Source organism: Monopterus albus, unplaced genomic scaffold, assembly GCF_001952655.1.
Source record: "Monopterus albus unplaced genomic scaffold, M_albus_1.0 scaffold170.1, whole genome shotgun sequence".
Taxonomy (NCBI): domain Eukaryota; kingdom Metazoa; phylum Chordata; class Actinopteri; order Synbranchiformes; family Synbranchidae; genus Monopterus; species Monopterus albus.
Genome location: NW_018128050.1, coordinates 1,017,775 through 1,031,489, shown reverse-complemented (window position 1 = coordinate 1,031,489; position 13,715 = coordinate 1,017,775). Strand labels below are relative to the sequence as shown.

The 13,715-nt window shown below is 45.6% G+C and overlaps 2 protein-coding genes across 4 annotated transcripts in view; one reads left to right on the top strand and one right to left on the bottom strand.

The window, feature by feature from the left end:
* Positions 1–1,949: 1,949 nt before the first annotated feature.
* Positions 1,950–13,180, bottom strand: immp2l (inner mitochondrial membrane peptidase subunit 2). Of its 3 annotated transcripts, none has more exons than XR_002276227.1 (4): positions 11,875–11,955; positions 10,410–10,475; positions 5,518–5,620; positions 1,950–2,473 (listed from the first exon to the last, which is right to left on the bottom strand). XR_002276227.1 is itself a non-coding variant. In XM_020615781.1 (4 exons), the coding sequence occupies exons 1-4, from the start codon at positions 12,931–12,933 to the stop codon at positions 2,348–2,350; spliced, it is 333 nt and encodes a 110-aa protein (XP_020471437.1). In that variant the 5' UTR covers positions 12,934–13,180; the 3' UTR covers positions 1,950–2,347. The 3 variants fall into 3 exon arrangements, 2 of the variants coding, with proteins under 2 accessions (XP_020471437.1, XP_020471438.1); XM_020615781.1 differs by lacking the exon at positions 11,875–11,955 and adding an exon at positions 12,896–13,180; XM_020615782.1 differs by lacking the exon at positions 11,875–11,955 and adding an exon at positions 11,240–11,265.
* Positions 12,031–13,715, top strand: part of LOC109969118 (leucine-rich repeat neuronal protein 3-like) — an 18,465-nt gene continuing 16,780 nt past the window's right edge. Inside the window, exon 1 of the mRNA XM_020615794.1 lies at positions 12,031–12,502. The gene's annotated coding sequence lies outside the window, so the exon portion shown is untranslated. The remainder of the gene's footprint in view (positions 12,503–13,715) is intronic.

Here is a 13,715-nt window from a genome sequence, read left to right as displayed (position 1 = left end):
GCATCGCATACAGTTTGTGAGGATTACACGATCCACCGAGAGGCACAGCAAAGTGCTGCCTCATCGCGCATCTCCTCCATGTATTTGAACGGGACATACGGAAATTCTGCTATTCTTTATTGAAAAATAAAATCCTTCAACATCGGATTCGAACGGCAAAAGGGCCTACAACACATACCAGCCGACAAATATTAACATTTATTATATTTTATGGTTAACTTTTTTTTTTCAAGATTGCCTGCCTCCCCTGACCGCACGTCACTGTTATACACAGACATTACATTTATAGCTAGGCCTCAGTATGAGTTAAAAAAAAGTGCTTGTATGACTTTTGTTACATAAAATGTGTGTCTTAGTGAACTCTAAGAGAATCGGTCAGTCAGCCCTTCCTGTTATTAAGAACATCGCAGAGTGTTCCCGTAAAAGAGAAGCTAAGTTCGAGAATTGACGTGATCAAGGGGACAAAAACAGGAAAGGAGGCAGGATGGGAGGGTACGGGGGGCGAGCGGTTGCTGCTCTTGTGTGTCTTAGTTAAAAAAAAGTAGTGCGTTATGGTATAGAGGGACAAAAGCACGGATGAACAAGCAGGCAAAGATAGGGAGCTAGCACTTTTGACTGACAATTTGACTAAATGACTGACTTTGGCAATTTTCTCTTATTTATTTCTCTGCAGAGACAGTGGATAGGAGACAGTGGTTCTATCCCCTGCTTTGAATTTTTGTAATAATAAATGATCAATGGAACTGGAATGATTTGCCTGAATTCATTTACTTCACATCAGATATTGGCCACTGCAGTATCCCTCAGGTATTATTATCCAGACTTCAGATGGCTCACAATGCTGCAGCTCGCCTTCTTACAGAACTCGTAAATAAGAACGCGACTCCAATTCTAGCCTCATTTCATTGGCTCCCTGTTTGGCAAAGGGCTGATTTTGAATTATTGCTGTTGCTTTTTAAAGCCGTTCATGCACTCGCTCCGTTATCATACTTCTCTGAGAGTCTTCATCCTCATAACTCAGGAAGATCCCTAAGATATTTGTATCAGCTGCGCTTAAAGCTTCTGAGAAGTAGGCTGAAATCTAAGGCTTCTGCAGCGGTAGCCCCAGATTATGGATCAGTCTCCCCTATATCATTAGATCTACTCCGAACCTGGCCCCTTTCTGCACACTATTAAAAACCCCTCTGCTTTCCAAGGTGTTTGACACTATATTTGGGTTCCGTTATATTACTGTATTGTTGTGTTTTACTCTTCATGCCCCCCTCGCCCCCACATCTATTTTACCTTGACTGCTTTTTATTGTCATTGATTGGACCTCTGAAGCGGTTTGTCACATATGTTTAGAAAGCTCCTATATAAACAAAAATTGCTTTGTCCTCAAGTGACCCTGAGAGGTCACAAACATGGAGGCTGCACTGACAGCAAGGTTCTGCTACCTCTTTAAAGGGGAATACATTTCACTGTGTCAGACCCTACCTATGAAGCTTTTTCAGTGTTTTCTTAGAAACATGTAACCACGGTCTGCTGAAGGCATTGGTGGCCAACATCAGCTGATGTCTGTCCAGTAGCAGGAAATAAAAAAAAGAGCTAAAACACTGGAAAGATGGCATCAGCAGAGTGGGGGTGGATGTCCTGAAGTAGGAACAAGCAGTATAGCTAACGCAGTCAGTGCTGGAAAGACTTCAGTGAAGCTGTGGTGTGCTTTTCAATGCCATCACATTAACCAGTGACTCTAATATCAAGGTTCTCACTGATCTTAGAATGTTGGACATTAAACCCCATGAACACACTGATTACTTCCTAGAGAATAATGAAACTAATCTGCAGAGAAAGAGCCAGAAGTCAGCATAGTGCTGCAACAAAGGGTGATTTTATTATGAGTTCACCTGCCTACTACGCACAGACCGTTTGGCTCAAAAAATGCCAGATATTAATAACATCACCAGGTGCAATGTTCTCAAGTCTCTTGTTTAATCCAACCAACAAAAGTCCACAAAAAAAATATATTCAGTTTCCAGTAATAAGAAACAGAGAAAAGCAGAAAATCATCAGAACCAGAGAATATTTGACTTTTAAGTAGGTAATCGATTATCAAAATACTTGTGTTGGATGACTGCTCGTCTGGAGGTCAGGACTTCAGCCCTCTGTGTGGCTGTGACCTGCAGGCGTCAAGGTTTGAGTCCTTGTCATTAACAACTGGGCGGCAAAACAACAAAGCACCAACCAGTTTGCAGGTCACATGACAGCACTGGAAAAATCTGACTTGGGATCAGGAACAATGACCAAACACTGCATCCTACACACATTTACAACAGTACAGTTACAACAGTGTGTGTGTAATGTGTCCTCATCCCTCGTCTTCCTCGGTGTCCAGTGGTCCTCGGTTGGCGGGTAGGGACGCTCTGATTCGCTGCCAGCGATTTGGTGGCCAGATGATGTGGGATGCCCGACCGTGAAGCAGGCCCACAGAGACCTGGGAAAAAAAACACAAGTCAAGCTGATGCTGGATCGATATCGGCTACAGATAACACAGGTGTACTGTGCTACAGTGTGTCATCCAGCTCAGCCTGCTGGTGCTGCTGTACTGCTCACTGGGCTTTTCACAGCATACATATGACAACAGAGCTTAGAAATCCCTTTTGGGCACTGCCTCTGAGTTCTGACAGTAGGAGTGACAGAACCACAAAGCCCACAAAGTGCTACCAAATCTTTTTGGTTCCTTCTCCTCCTCATCAGCTCCATGGTCTCCACCAACTCTTTGGTTCCTTGGTTCATTTATTTACGGTCTCCACCACCTCCTGAGGTAGGTCCTCTTTGGTTCCTTGGTTCATTTATTTATTTTCATTTCTTTTGTTGATTCAACAGTTAGTTTATGATAGTTCTTTCTTTGTTTTTATCCTTCCTCCATTATCGTTAGTTCTGTGGTTCCCTGGTTTGGATTCAAGTTCCCTGAATTCCTCTTTAATCTTCCAGTTCCTTCTTTGGTTCCTTCTCATCTCTTCTTTGCTTTGTTCAACAGTTCCTATTTTCATGTTCTGTTATGAAGCCATGAAAGGCGGAAATCTGAGCAGCTGGCTGACTCACTGCTATTGATCAAAACCTTGATGTAAAAATGTTAGATGGGAAATGCCCATCTTCAAGTTCAAGTCAAAGTGTTTATTTGTCATATGCACAGTTAGGAAACGTGTTTCCCTGTACAATGAAATTCTTACTTTGCCATCCACATGAATGCCACAAAATACAAATGAAATATAAAGTAGATAAATAAGTAACACTAAATCTAAGGCACTTTAAGCAGCAAATGCAGCAATATAATAAAAAAGAATATAACAGAGAATGTATGCTGCATGGGAGCAGCATGTGCAGCAGTCAACAGTCAATGTGCAATTATGCATATGCAAACTGAGAATGTAAATAGTACAGGTCGACAGTACATGATGTATTTCCTGGTAATAAACTCCTCAGCTGTTTAGGAGTCTGATGGCAGAGGGAAAGAAAAAGTTGTTCAGTCTGGAGGTCCTGCATTTCACACTTCTGAACCTCTGGCCAGGCGAACAGTCCGTGCTGGGGGTGGGTGGGATCTTTGAGGATGGAGGCAGCCTTCCTACACACCCTGCGGTGGTAAATGCTCTGCAGAGAGGGCAGTGGAGTCCTGGTGATCTTCTCCACAGTCTTTACCACTCTCTGCAGGTGCTTGTGGTCCATAGCAGTAGTCCTGCCATACCAGACAGTGATGCAGCTGGTCAAGATGCTCTCAATGATGCAGCTGTAGAAGTTGTTTGAAGCTGCTCACCCTCTCCACTTCAAGCCCCCAGATGAACAGTGGCTGATGAGATCTCCTCTCCTTCCTCATGTCCACTATCATCTCCTTCGTCTTGTCCGCGTTGAGGCTGAGATTATTGTCCTTGCACCATGACACCAGACCGGCCACCTCCCTCCTGTAAGCTGCTTCGTCCCCCGCCAGTGATGCGACCTATCACCTCCGGCCAAATAAACTACAGTCTAAGTCTAAAGTACATCCCATGTGGAGTTTCCACTCCATACTCTATGTAGAGACTGTGGGTGTTTTTTCATTTGTTTCGGCCTATTTCTGATCGACCCAGAAGCTGAGCGCATCAACTGTGGGACTGATGTGCTCCTGAGTGTAAGATCTGTGCTGGGTGGTAGCGAGCACTGCAGGCAGATTTAATATGAATGAGATGAGACCTCCTTCTCAGATGTATGCTATTGGTTTAAGGGTTTTACTCACGTTTCCCCTGGTATGGGCATTTGCTGGGGGCATTAAACAGTCAGGTGTGAGGCTGCAGCTTCAGATATCCAGCAAGAACTAAGATGATATGATTTTGTAAAGTGCAAGATGGTGATGCCTGTTAGGAAGAGTCAGGAACCTGACAGCTGCGTTTCAGGAACATAGAAGCAGCGCCTTTAGCTATCAAGCTCCTCTCCTATGGAACCAACTCCCAGTCTCAGTTCAGGAGGTGGACACCCTCTCTACCTTTAAGATTAGACTTAAGACGTTCCTTTCTGATAAAGCTTATAGTTAGGGCTGGATCAGGTGACCCTGAGCCTTCCCTTAGTTATGCTGCTATAGGCCTAGACTGCTGGGGGGGCATGATGCTCTGAGGTTCTCTCTCTCTGTCTTGTTGCTTTTCTTCTTCTCTCTCTCCTCTATCCGCTCACCCCAACCGGTCGAGGCAGAAGGCCACCCATAATAGCCGGGGTCTGTCGGAGGTTTCTTTCGTTAAAGGGAGTTTTTCCTCCTCGCTGTTGCCAAGTGCTGCTCAGGGGTATTTGTTGGGTTTTTCCCTCTGTAATAATAATAATAATAGCAGTAAGGTTTAGAATTGACTTTGTAAAGTGTCCTTAGATGACTTTTGCTGGGATTTAGCGCTATACAAATAAAACTGAATTGAACTGAATCCCTGGTAGGAAATCCACCAGCTACCCAGTAGGATGTAAAGTACTTCACAGTATAAGTATATAAGGTAGTTACCATCAGCTCCACCTTTACCAGCTGCAGCATTAAAGCTATGAACACAGTAACCGCATCAGTCACTATGATCCAGTATCAGAGACATTACATTACTATATTTATATATCGCATTGAATGGCTAACAGTTGACTGACAAAATTCTTAACTGGGTACAGCCTTAGTATTTTTACATACTAGTAGTAGAATACTTCTTCCACCACCAGTTCTTGGTGATAACACTATAGCTGGTGCAGATCTGCAGAGGAATCATCAGTGATCTGACTGACATTCAGGAAAGATACCAGTGATATCAGTGTTAGTATAAAGTCACAGCTGTCCATAATGTGTGTTTATTGTTCCCTGCAGACATCCAGCACCTACTGGTGATTAAAGAAGAGGACCCCCTTCTGGAAAGCCGCAGTCTAGACCGGGAGGGCTCCAATCTGGACCGAGAGGACTGCGATCTCCACCACATGAAAGAGGAAGAAGAGGAACTCTGGACCAGTCAGGAGGCAGAGCAGCTGAGCAGCAGGTTGACTTTGTACCGGTCCGAAGCTGTTGCTGTCCAGACTGTGTCCGTGATGATCGCCCTCGATCCAGAAGTGGCCATCAGGCACTCGAACGTATCGGTTCTTGTAGCTCAAAGTCCTGAAGGAAAGACAAAGAAAAATCCGGGTTGTGGTTTGAATCTAATGATGTTCAACTTTTACAGATGACTTTTGGTTAAATGTTCTTAGCTCATTCTAATGTCACTCGTGTGCCCACAGCCCAGACTTTCATCTCAGCTCACTGAAAACAATTAGAAACCCAGCAGTGCTTCTGAATATTAGTAATGAGCTGAAACACAACCAAGCTCTGGTTGCAAAAGCTCGAGCAGCCTTTAATTTAAAAAAGTTCAGAGAGGGTTTTTGTGCCTTAACAGAAATAAGCGACAGCAGCTTTGGTGTGTCACATACTGGCAGAAGTAAACAGTACCAAGTATATGTATTCAAGTAGTACAACTCCGTGGAACTTGAGAATTTCCATTTTCTATTATACTACTAATTCGCTACATTTAGTAAAGATTTACTTTGTAGATTATTGCATGTACATTATGAAACACAGCAATACACAGCAACATATGCATTAAAGTATGTATGATTAAAATCCAGTGATTACAATCTTTAATTCTGCAGTAGGCCATTCTGCATTCTGGTCTCTGCTCATGTGACACAAAGAATAGCTCCCAAGTTAATATCATAAGGCAATACAAAGGTAAAATCATGACCATGCTAGGTCGCTAATGTCACCAAAACAAACACATTAGCTTTAGATGCCAACACAGCCAGGCTGAATCTCCAAGCCCCTCCTAAGGTCTTAAGCCCTGAACCCTCAAAGACTTTACTGACGTCACCTACATGTGACTGAGTGCAAGAGTTTGCAGCGGCTGGAAACTGTATAGGTACGGATGGTACAGCACTTTGTGACTTACCATGTCACCATAACAACACCCTGTTTCTAACTATTGTGGGTTTACATTTTTTACTTTCCTCACAGCCAAGGCTGACTGGCTGGTCTGAAAATGGGGGATGTAGCTGAGAGACACCACATCCTGTCCCGCTGTCTTAGCCAGTCATTTAATGTTATGTGGGTGCATGTATTTCCATATTACATCAGGAGCATCAAAATCACATTTGCTGTGGTTGCAGGTGTCATCAACGGACAGGACACAACTTCTCAGTCAGTGTGTCCCAGTTCTGATATCGGCCGTCAGTGTTCTTCTCTAACATGAGAGAGGGCGTGAGAAAATAAAACTCTGAATGGGAAGGTGTGTCCAAACTTGATCACACCGCAAGCTTATCAGCAGGCCAAAACAGAATCTGCATATTATATATATATATTATCCAACAGTGATTTTTTAAAACAAAACTCAGCATAAAAATTATGCATTAATAGAACTAAAATAATCTTGAGCAGGCTGAAAGAAATTTCTTCATATAAATTTTGGGAATTTATTTCTTCAACGTTTCAAGACAAAGTGTGAACCAGCACCACAAAATTTAAGGACATGTGGCTACTGAAATATAAAATTCAGTTTGTTCAAATGTCGGCTACTGACCGACCGCTGCCTAAAAACTTAAGGGTGGGGGGAGTTGGGAGAACAGTGCTCGTTTTCAGACCGGCTCATCACGAGACATCATCTTTGCTCAGACATTAACCTGGGTCGTTCACACAGGCGACTGAGGGGAGCAGCTCTAGAAGGCAACATGAGACGTGACACAGATTGTTGTGTAAGGACTTAAAAAGTAGTGCCTGACAGGTACGTGCAACCAGCCGGTCAAGGTGGGAAGAGGATGGGAATGTCGGATCCTTGGCTTGGAAAATGACCAAAAACATTCACATCATCACACAACTGTTGCACACTTGCAGGCGGGGGCAAACATGTGCATTCTGAGATTCTAACTTTCAAAATCTGTGGAAAATCTTTGGAGGTGTTGTCGGAACTCTGCAGGTGCAGCAAAGCATCACTATGAAATGCATCCTTTTGGTATGATCAGGGTCTGCATAACAAACAGGGACACCAAAGCCAAAAAATGCTGAAAGTTTCTAACGGGATGAACAACTGCTGGAGAAAAAGAAAAGATCACATAATTGCAGTTAAGGTCCGTACTGATGGCAACTCAAATCCCCGGCACAATTACCACTTCCATTTCATTACCCTTAATCACCAGCCTCTAAATCGTCCCAGTGGTGTCACTTCCTGTCATCGCCCAATCGCTCAAAGATCTGATCTGAGGACAGTGAGACTAATAAAGGTGGAGGAGGTGTTCATCTCATCTTGATTCAATCAGATCCTGTTTATGAGGAGATGGTGCAGCGCCCTTCATCATCCCTCTGGACTGTTACAGGCCTCTTCCAGCTCTGACTGATCATTCATCAGGGAACACTGTGAATTATATCCTCAGTGGCTTCTTCAATGGAAGTGTATCTGTGATTCCTTATGCGTGTGTGCTGGTCTCAGCAAAGAGGCCTTGGATACATAAATATTGATGCTGGCCACAGCCCAGCAGCTGAATTTATTTATTGGCACAGGCTTTTTTTTTTTTTCCAGAAATAAGAACGGGTTGCAGCCGAACCAAGCACGACTGCCTTCAGTGGGTTTAGCCTTATGCTAACCAGCTTTGGTCAGCCGAGATGAAGACTCAAAAGCAGTGGAGCCACATCAGGCTGTGTTTTCTGAATTCAGCCCAGCAGATATTTTGTGATGAAGTGCTGTAATTTTTTATGAACATTGCTGCACACACTCCACCTCTACCTCCATTTGCAAATGTTCCGCCTGACTTTCTTTGGGCCTCCAGCATATGGCCTCGACATTAACTCCAGACTGAGATCAGGTGGCAGGACAGTCTCTCGGTTTGTCGTCACTGGAACATCTCAGACACTTCTGGGCAGAATTTGAAAAAACCAACAATTACAATTTGACACTGGCAGAAATTATGCAAGCTGCACTGACCGAGCCCACACGAGCTGCAGTGCAGTCACAGTAGGCCCACTGGATGTTACTTTGACCTGGTCCTAAGGACAGGTAAGGAACTGACAAACTGCTCTACAACAGTAGCAACACAGCTCACACACAGCAGAATGAGCATGTTGAGCCCTCCAGTCACAACTCTGTTTTTCATAACATGCCAATGCACGTCTTCCAGTGTCTAACCTGAGCTGGACACAGTGTCTTGTTACTGAGGGTTTGACCCACAAGCAGCAGATACACTCATCCACACCACAAGAACACACAGCACATGCTCTGTGATTTTAAGAGTAATCATTCAATAAAGAGCAGTTGAGTTTTACCTGAATAAAGTAAGGAGCAGTAAGTGCACTGTTTGGGTGTTATTGTTGGGTCATTAATATAAAAGGTACAAAATTAACAAAATATCAAGATAACCCAATTGATGAAAACACAACCAATCTACAAGTAAATCAGCCTGAAGCTATACTGAAAGATCACTTTGAAACCACTTTGGTCCCTTTAAATTTCTCAACTGGGCATGGCTGTGGCTCATGAGGTAGGGCAGTTGTCTCCTGACCAGCAAGTTGGTGGTTCGACTCCCGGTCTCCCCGCATGCCTAAGTGTCCCTGAGCAAGACACTGAACCCCGAATTGCTCCCGGTGCATGGCAGCCTGTCGTCATCGGTGGGTGAATGGTGTATGATCTTCTGTAAAGCGCTTTGGCCAGTGCAACACACTGTGAGAAAGCGCTATATAAAATACAGTCCAACTATCTTAAATTTAGGAGACAATCATACAAATATAAGGTTATTTAAACCAGCTGCAAGTAATATTTTAATAATTCCACAGTAGAAAAAGGTAATGTGAAAACCACGACACAGTGATAAAGGTGTGTGTGTGCGCATGGTAGTGATGAACATGGTAGACCATCAGCTGAACCTGCAGCTGCCCTCGACTTCACACAGATTTACGGTGTCGAACCACAGCTCTGCTGTCCTGGTTCCGTGTGGAACAGCAGGAAGCTGCTGTTGTCAGAGGAGACGCTCTACACAGCCGCTGTCCGCGACCTGCTCAGCTTCAACCAGCAGACAGAGCCGGTCAGAGACCGGTTGGGGAACACAGTGGAGCATTTAGCAGCTCCAGAGCCAGAGGTTTCCCTCAGGAGGTGGTGGAGACCAAACCCAGAGCCAACAGAGAGGGAGCACTGGGGTTCACCAGGGGGACACAGGCACACTGCACATGGAGGGGCATGTTGTGGAGGTGGAGATAAGAAAATGTCGCCCCCTTGTGGACTGAGCTTGTAAGTGCATTAGGGACCTGCATTGGTGTCAGCTGGTTTTGCATGAAGTGGCCACTTTACTAGCACACAGCCTTCACCAGTCTTTCTCCTTTACTGCGTTACTGTGATCACCAGAGGTCACCAAACAATAAATCCTCACTGTGGGTCATAATATTGTACAAACAACTTTGTGGATCATACAGTAAATACCGCTCATGGAGACAACTAAAAATAAATGTGCTGCTGCAGTATAACCCAGTGTGTGAGAGTGTGTACATTGTCTTACAACTGCAACCCAAACAGGATGTTCCTTGTGCTTGCCACAGTAAACAGTAAAAATACAGAGTTGCTAAGCCCTCTGTGTTTGTGACCTTAGTGAGTGACTTGTGTTTGTGCAGGAAGCGAGCAGGGATTTATTGTGGCATGAGGTAAGTTAATCCGATTAGAAATCAGTGTGATGGAGCAAACCACTTGACTGCAGAGTGATACAATTAAAGGTGAGGCAGCCGTGGTTTCTCCTGAATAACAGACTGCTGTCTCACACCAACCTCAGGACACCTTCAGTTTGTTACAAAGCAGCTGTGATGTCAAAGTCACCAGCTCCTCTCTCAGTGCTTTTTACAGCAGCTCACTCAGAGGTTCAGTAAGTTGTACAGGGCTGATTCCTACCTGATGAAGTCCCCCTCCAGGCCAATGACCCGTTTGATGATCTTCTGCTGGGGATTCCTGGGAGACCTGAGGGGACAGTAAACATACATAAAGCAAACAGGAAACACAAGCAGATCGTGCTCATACAGGTGTGACGCAGTAGGCTGTGGATGTGTGTTTGCCCAATCAGATCCAGTCTAAGTCACTCTTCACTGATCTGCTCTCTCCTCTCTCTGGTCTCTTTTCCTGATGCTTTAACATGTTTTACCACCTGACTAGAAACTACTGATATGACTTTTCTGTCTCCTGTGTGTGACAGAGCTCTGACAGGAATCAATCTCACACCCTCCTTCAAGTCTGATTCACCACCTTACTCAACTAGCTGCAATTTTAAAAACCATAAAAAACTACTAAGAAATCACTGCCTTAAAGAGCAGGTTTCACTAGACTTTGACGAGGCTCTCTGCTCTTGAAAAACTGGGCATTCTGAGCATTTTCAAAGTTAATATGCAAATTATTCTGCATTTCAAATGACAAACGTCTGGGGAAGTATAGCAGCAGCGAACGGGGGCGCTGAGGGTGCAGCAGCTTCGCCTTCCTGTGGCTGACACATGCAGCTTATTTTTTATTGTTGTATGACCTCGTGATTTTTTTTCTTATGGCTCCAACTCTATGTGTACAGCCACATGCACCAAGGTCGCAGGCACATGCATGACCCCTACAGTGTTCACGCCTTTCTGGCTAACTCTGGCATTTACATCATTTCATGTTAATTCAAGTGGACAGTCTCTCTTAAATAAAATGGTTTGCTGGTGCGGTGAGCTGCTGTCTCCTTTTCATGTCAGTCTCACCTTGTGTTCATGTTAGTTCTTTTCTGCTTGGCTGTGAAGTTGTTTTGCTTGAATCAGAAGTGACCGATGTATAAGATGACCCCGACGCTGCTGTTTTCAGTCCAAACAGGAGGATGTAGAAACTGCTAGAAGCAGTTAATGCTTGTCATTTCAAATAAAGAAATGTCCTGCTTTGAGTGTTGTCGCTACAGAAAAAAGTCCGACATTCGGCACACGCAGCTGGTGACTCCCACTCCCCACTTCTGCCCCCTATTTCCAGAATTTTCCCTTGGGGGTTCATAAAGTAATCTACTGGTTTACGCTCTGATTGGATCGACTGTGCTTCCAACTAGGAAACAGATGACAATAAGCACAACAGCAGACTGGTCTGAATCGCTGAAAGTACCGGAGACATGCGTGGAGAATCTGACTGTGAGGTCAGAAAACCAGCTGAAATCTCAGCACCTTGCCAGACACTTTACCAGGCAGGCTGGGCAGTGAGACACCGATACTTCACTCTGGTCCCTTTGTCTGAGACAGCAACCACCAGCGGCATGTGGTGTCCCAGTGAGTCCCTCCCAGACAGACAGACAGACAGACAGACAGACAGACAGACAGACAGACGAGGCTTTATCTTTCTCCTCCTCTTCCCCCACCTGTTCCTCCACCAGATCTTCCTCAGCTTCCTCCTCCTGATTCATTTCCTTCATTTTCTTCATCCTCGTGTTCTTCTTTAATCTCTTCCTCATTTTTCTCCCTCCTCCTCCTCCTCCTCCTCCTCCTTTATTCACCCCATCACCTCCTCCTCGTCGTTGCTGTGGGGACACAGGGATCAGCCGACTGACGGCTCACAGAGCCAATTGTATTCATCCACAGACGTGGAGCTGAACGCTCATTGGCCGGTCTCTCGGCAGCTGAATGTATCATCATGTGTGTATAAGTGTGTGTATTTGTGCGCATCGGTGTATGTTAGCCTGTGTGTAACCGAGTGATGGATGAGCCCCTCTCCAACAGCAGAGGAGAAGAAGGATGGAGGAAAGACAAACACAACCTATCATTCACTCTGTGTGTCTCCCTCTCTCTCCCAGTGCCCCCCCCATCTCCCTGTCACTGTGGAGAGGCAGAGAGAAGACGTTTGTTCTCGGAGATGCTCAAGGAAAACAGGAGAGACGCTGCTCGTGCTGGATGTTAACGCGCGGCGCTGCATTCCTTAAATAAAACGCCCGAGCTGCTGCAACCATGCGAGGAACGCCTGCACGGGTGTGATGGATTCGGCTTCTGCTGGTGAGTGTTTCATCGCTGTCCGACTTGTGCGTGTGGTGGGGGTGAGTTGGCAGGACTGCGGTAGTCCTTGAGCGCTGTGGCCCCTCAGCGTGTGGTTTTGACACTGAGGGGAATAAGAAAACAGGGCATGGGATTTTGGTGGCAGGTTTTCGATGTGTGCGAGGATGCTGCAGCTGCTCATGTTGTGTTTCCAGTCTTTTTTCCTGTATTTGTCAGTTCAGTTGCTTCTTTTGCTGCTTCTAAGACAGAGGGCTCGGCAGACTCGAGTCTTGTCAGCGTCGCTCCACAGGTTCAGAAGTCTGAGAAAGGCAGGATGTGCAGCAACACCAAACGAAGTCAAAGTGACAACGGGTATAGGAAAGATTCGGCGACAGCATGCGACAAAAGACTCACGTTAACAAGCTACATGCGCGTCGGGGAGGCTGAGCCATCAGGATGCTCCAAAGTGACCGAGCTTCATCAGCTCCGGTCGGAGCCGCTGTGGACAGGCGGCGTGCGCTCCTGATGTGCCGGTTTCGGTCGCCGGACTGGCTGCAGGGCGACCTGCTCCGACAGGAGTAAAGACGTTCCCCCACTGTCTGCCTCAGTTACCAGACCCTCCCGACATACGCACACGCGGTCGTAATTAACAGCAGCAGTACTAAGGCGTCTTTAAGGGTACATATTGAAATTCAGCACATTTCTTGCTCGGCTAAACGGGGGCCAATTAAAAAGGGCCGAAGGCTCCTGACGCCGAACAAACGCTCAGTTTTCTCACGTCAACATGCAGCAGTGTCGGACTTTAAAGACGCAGCCCCCGGAGCTCCACAAGTAAAACGTCGATGTCACCACATGATTTCCAGAGGCCTGACATTTGTTGTGACTAGACTACAAACCAGCCAGTTCTGTTTTATGGCAAGGAAAGTAGCAGGAGGATTATCTGGCGTGACAGGCGCTGATTAAATAGCCCGTTTTCTGGACGGTCGCCCCTTCAAGAAATAGGTTCCAAGCACAAAGTACAAATATGACACCCGCGTGCACCTGCCATCACAAGAACGTGTTGCGCTTCTTTTAGATGGATGTGGCTTAATGTGTAACGGGAACCTCACTCAGGGCCCCTCGGCCTCGGTCTGTTGGGTTTCTGATCAGACTGAGTCCACATCATGAAGCAGCCGTCCACGTCCAAGCAGCACCAGCAGAGTAACAAAGCACATTTACACAGTTTTCTAGTTTG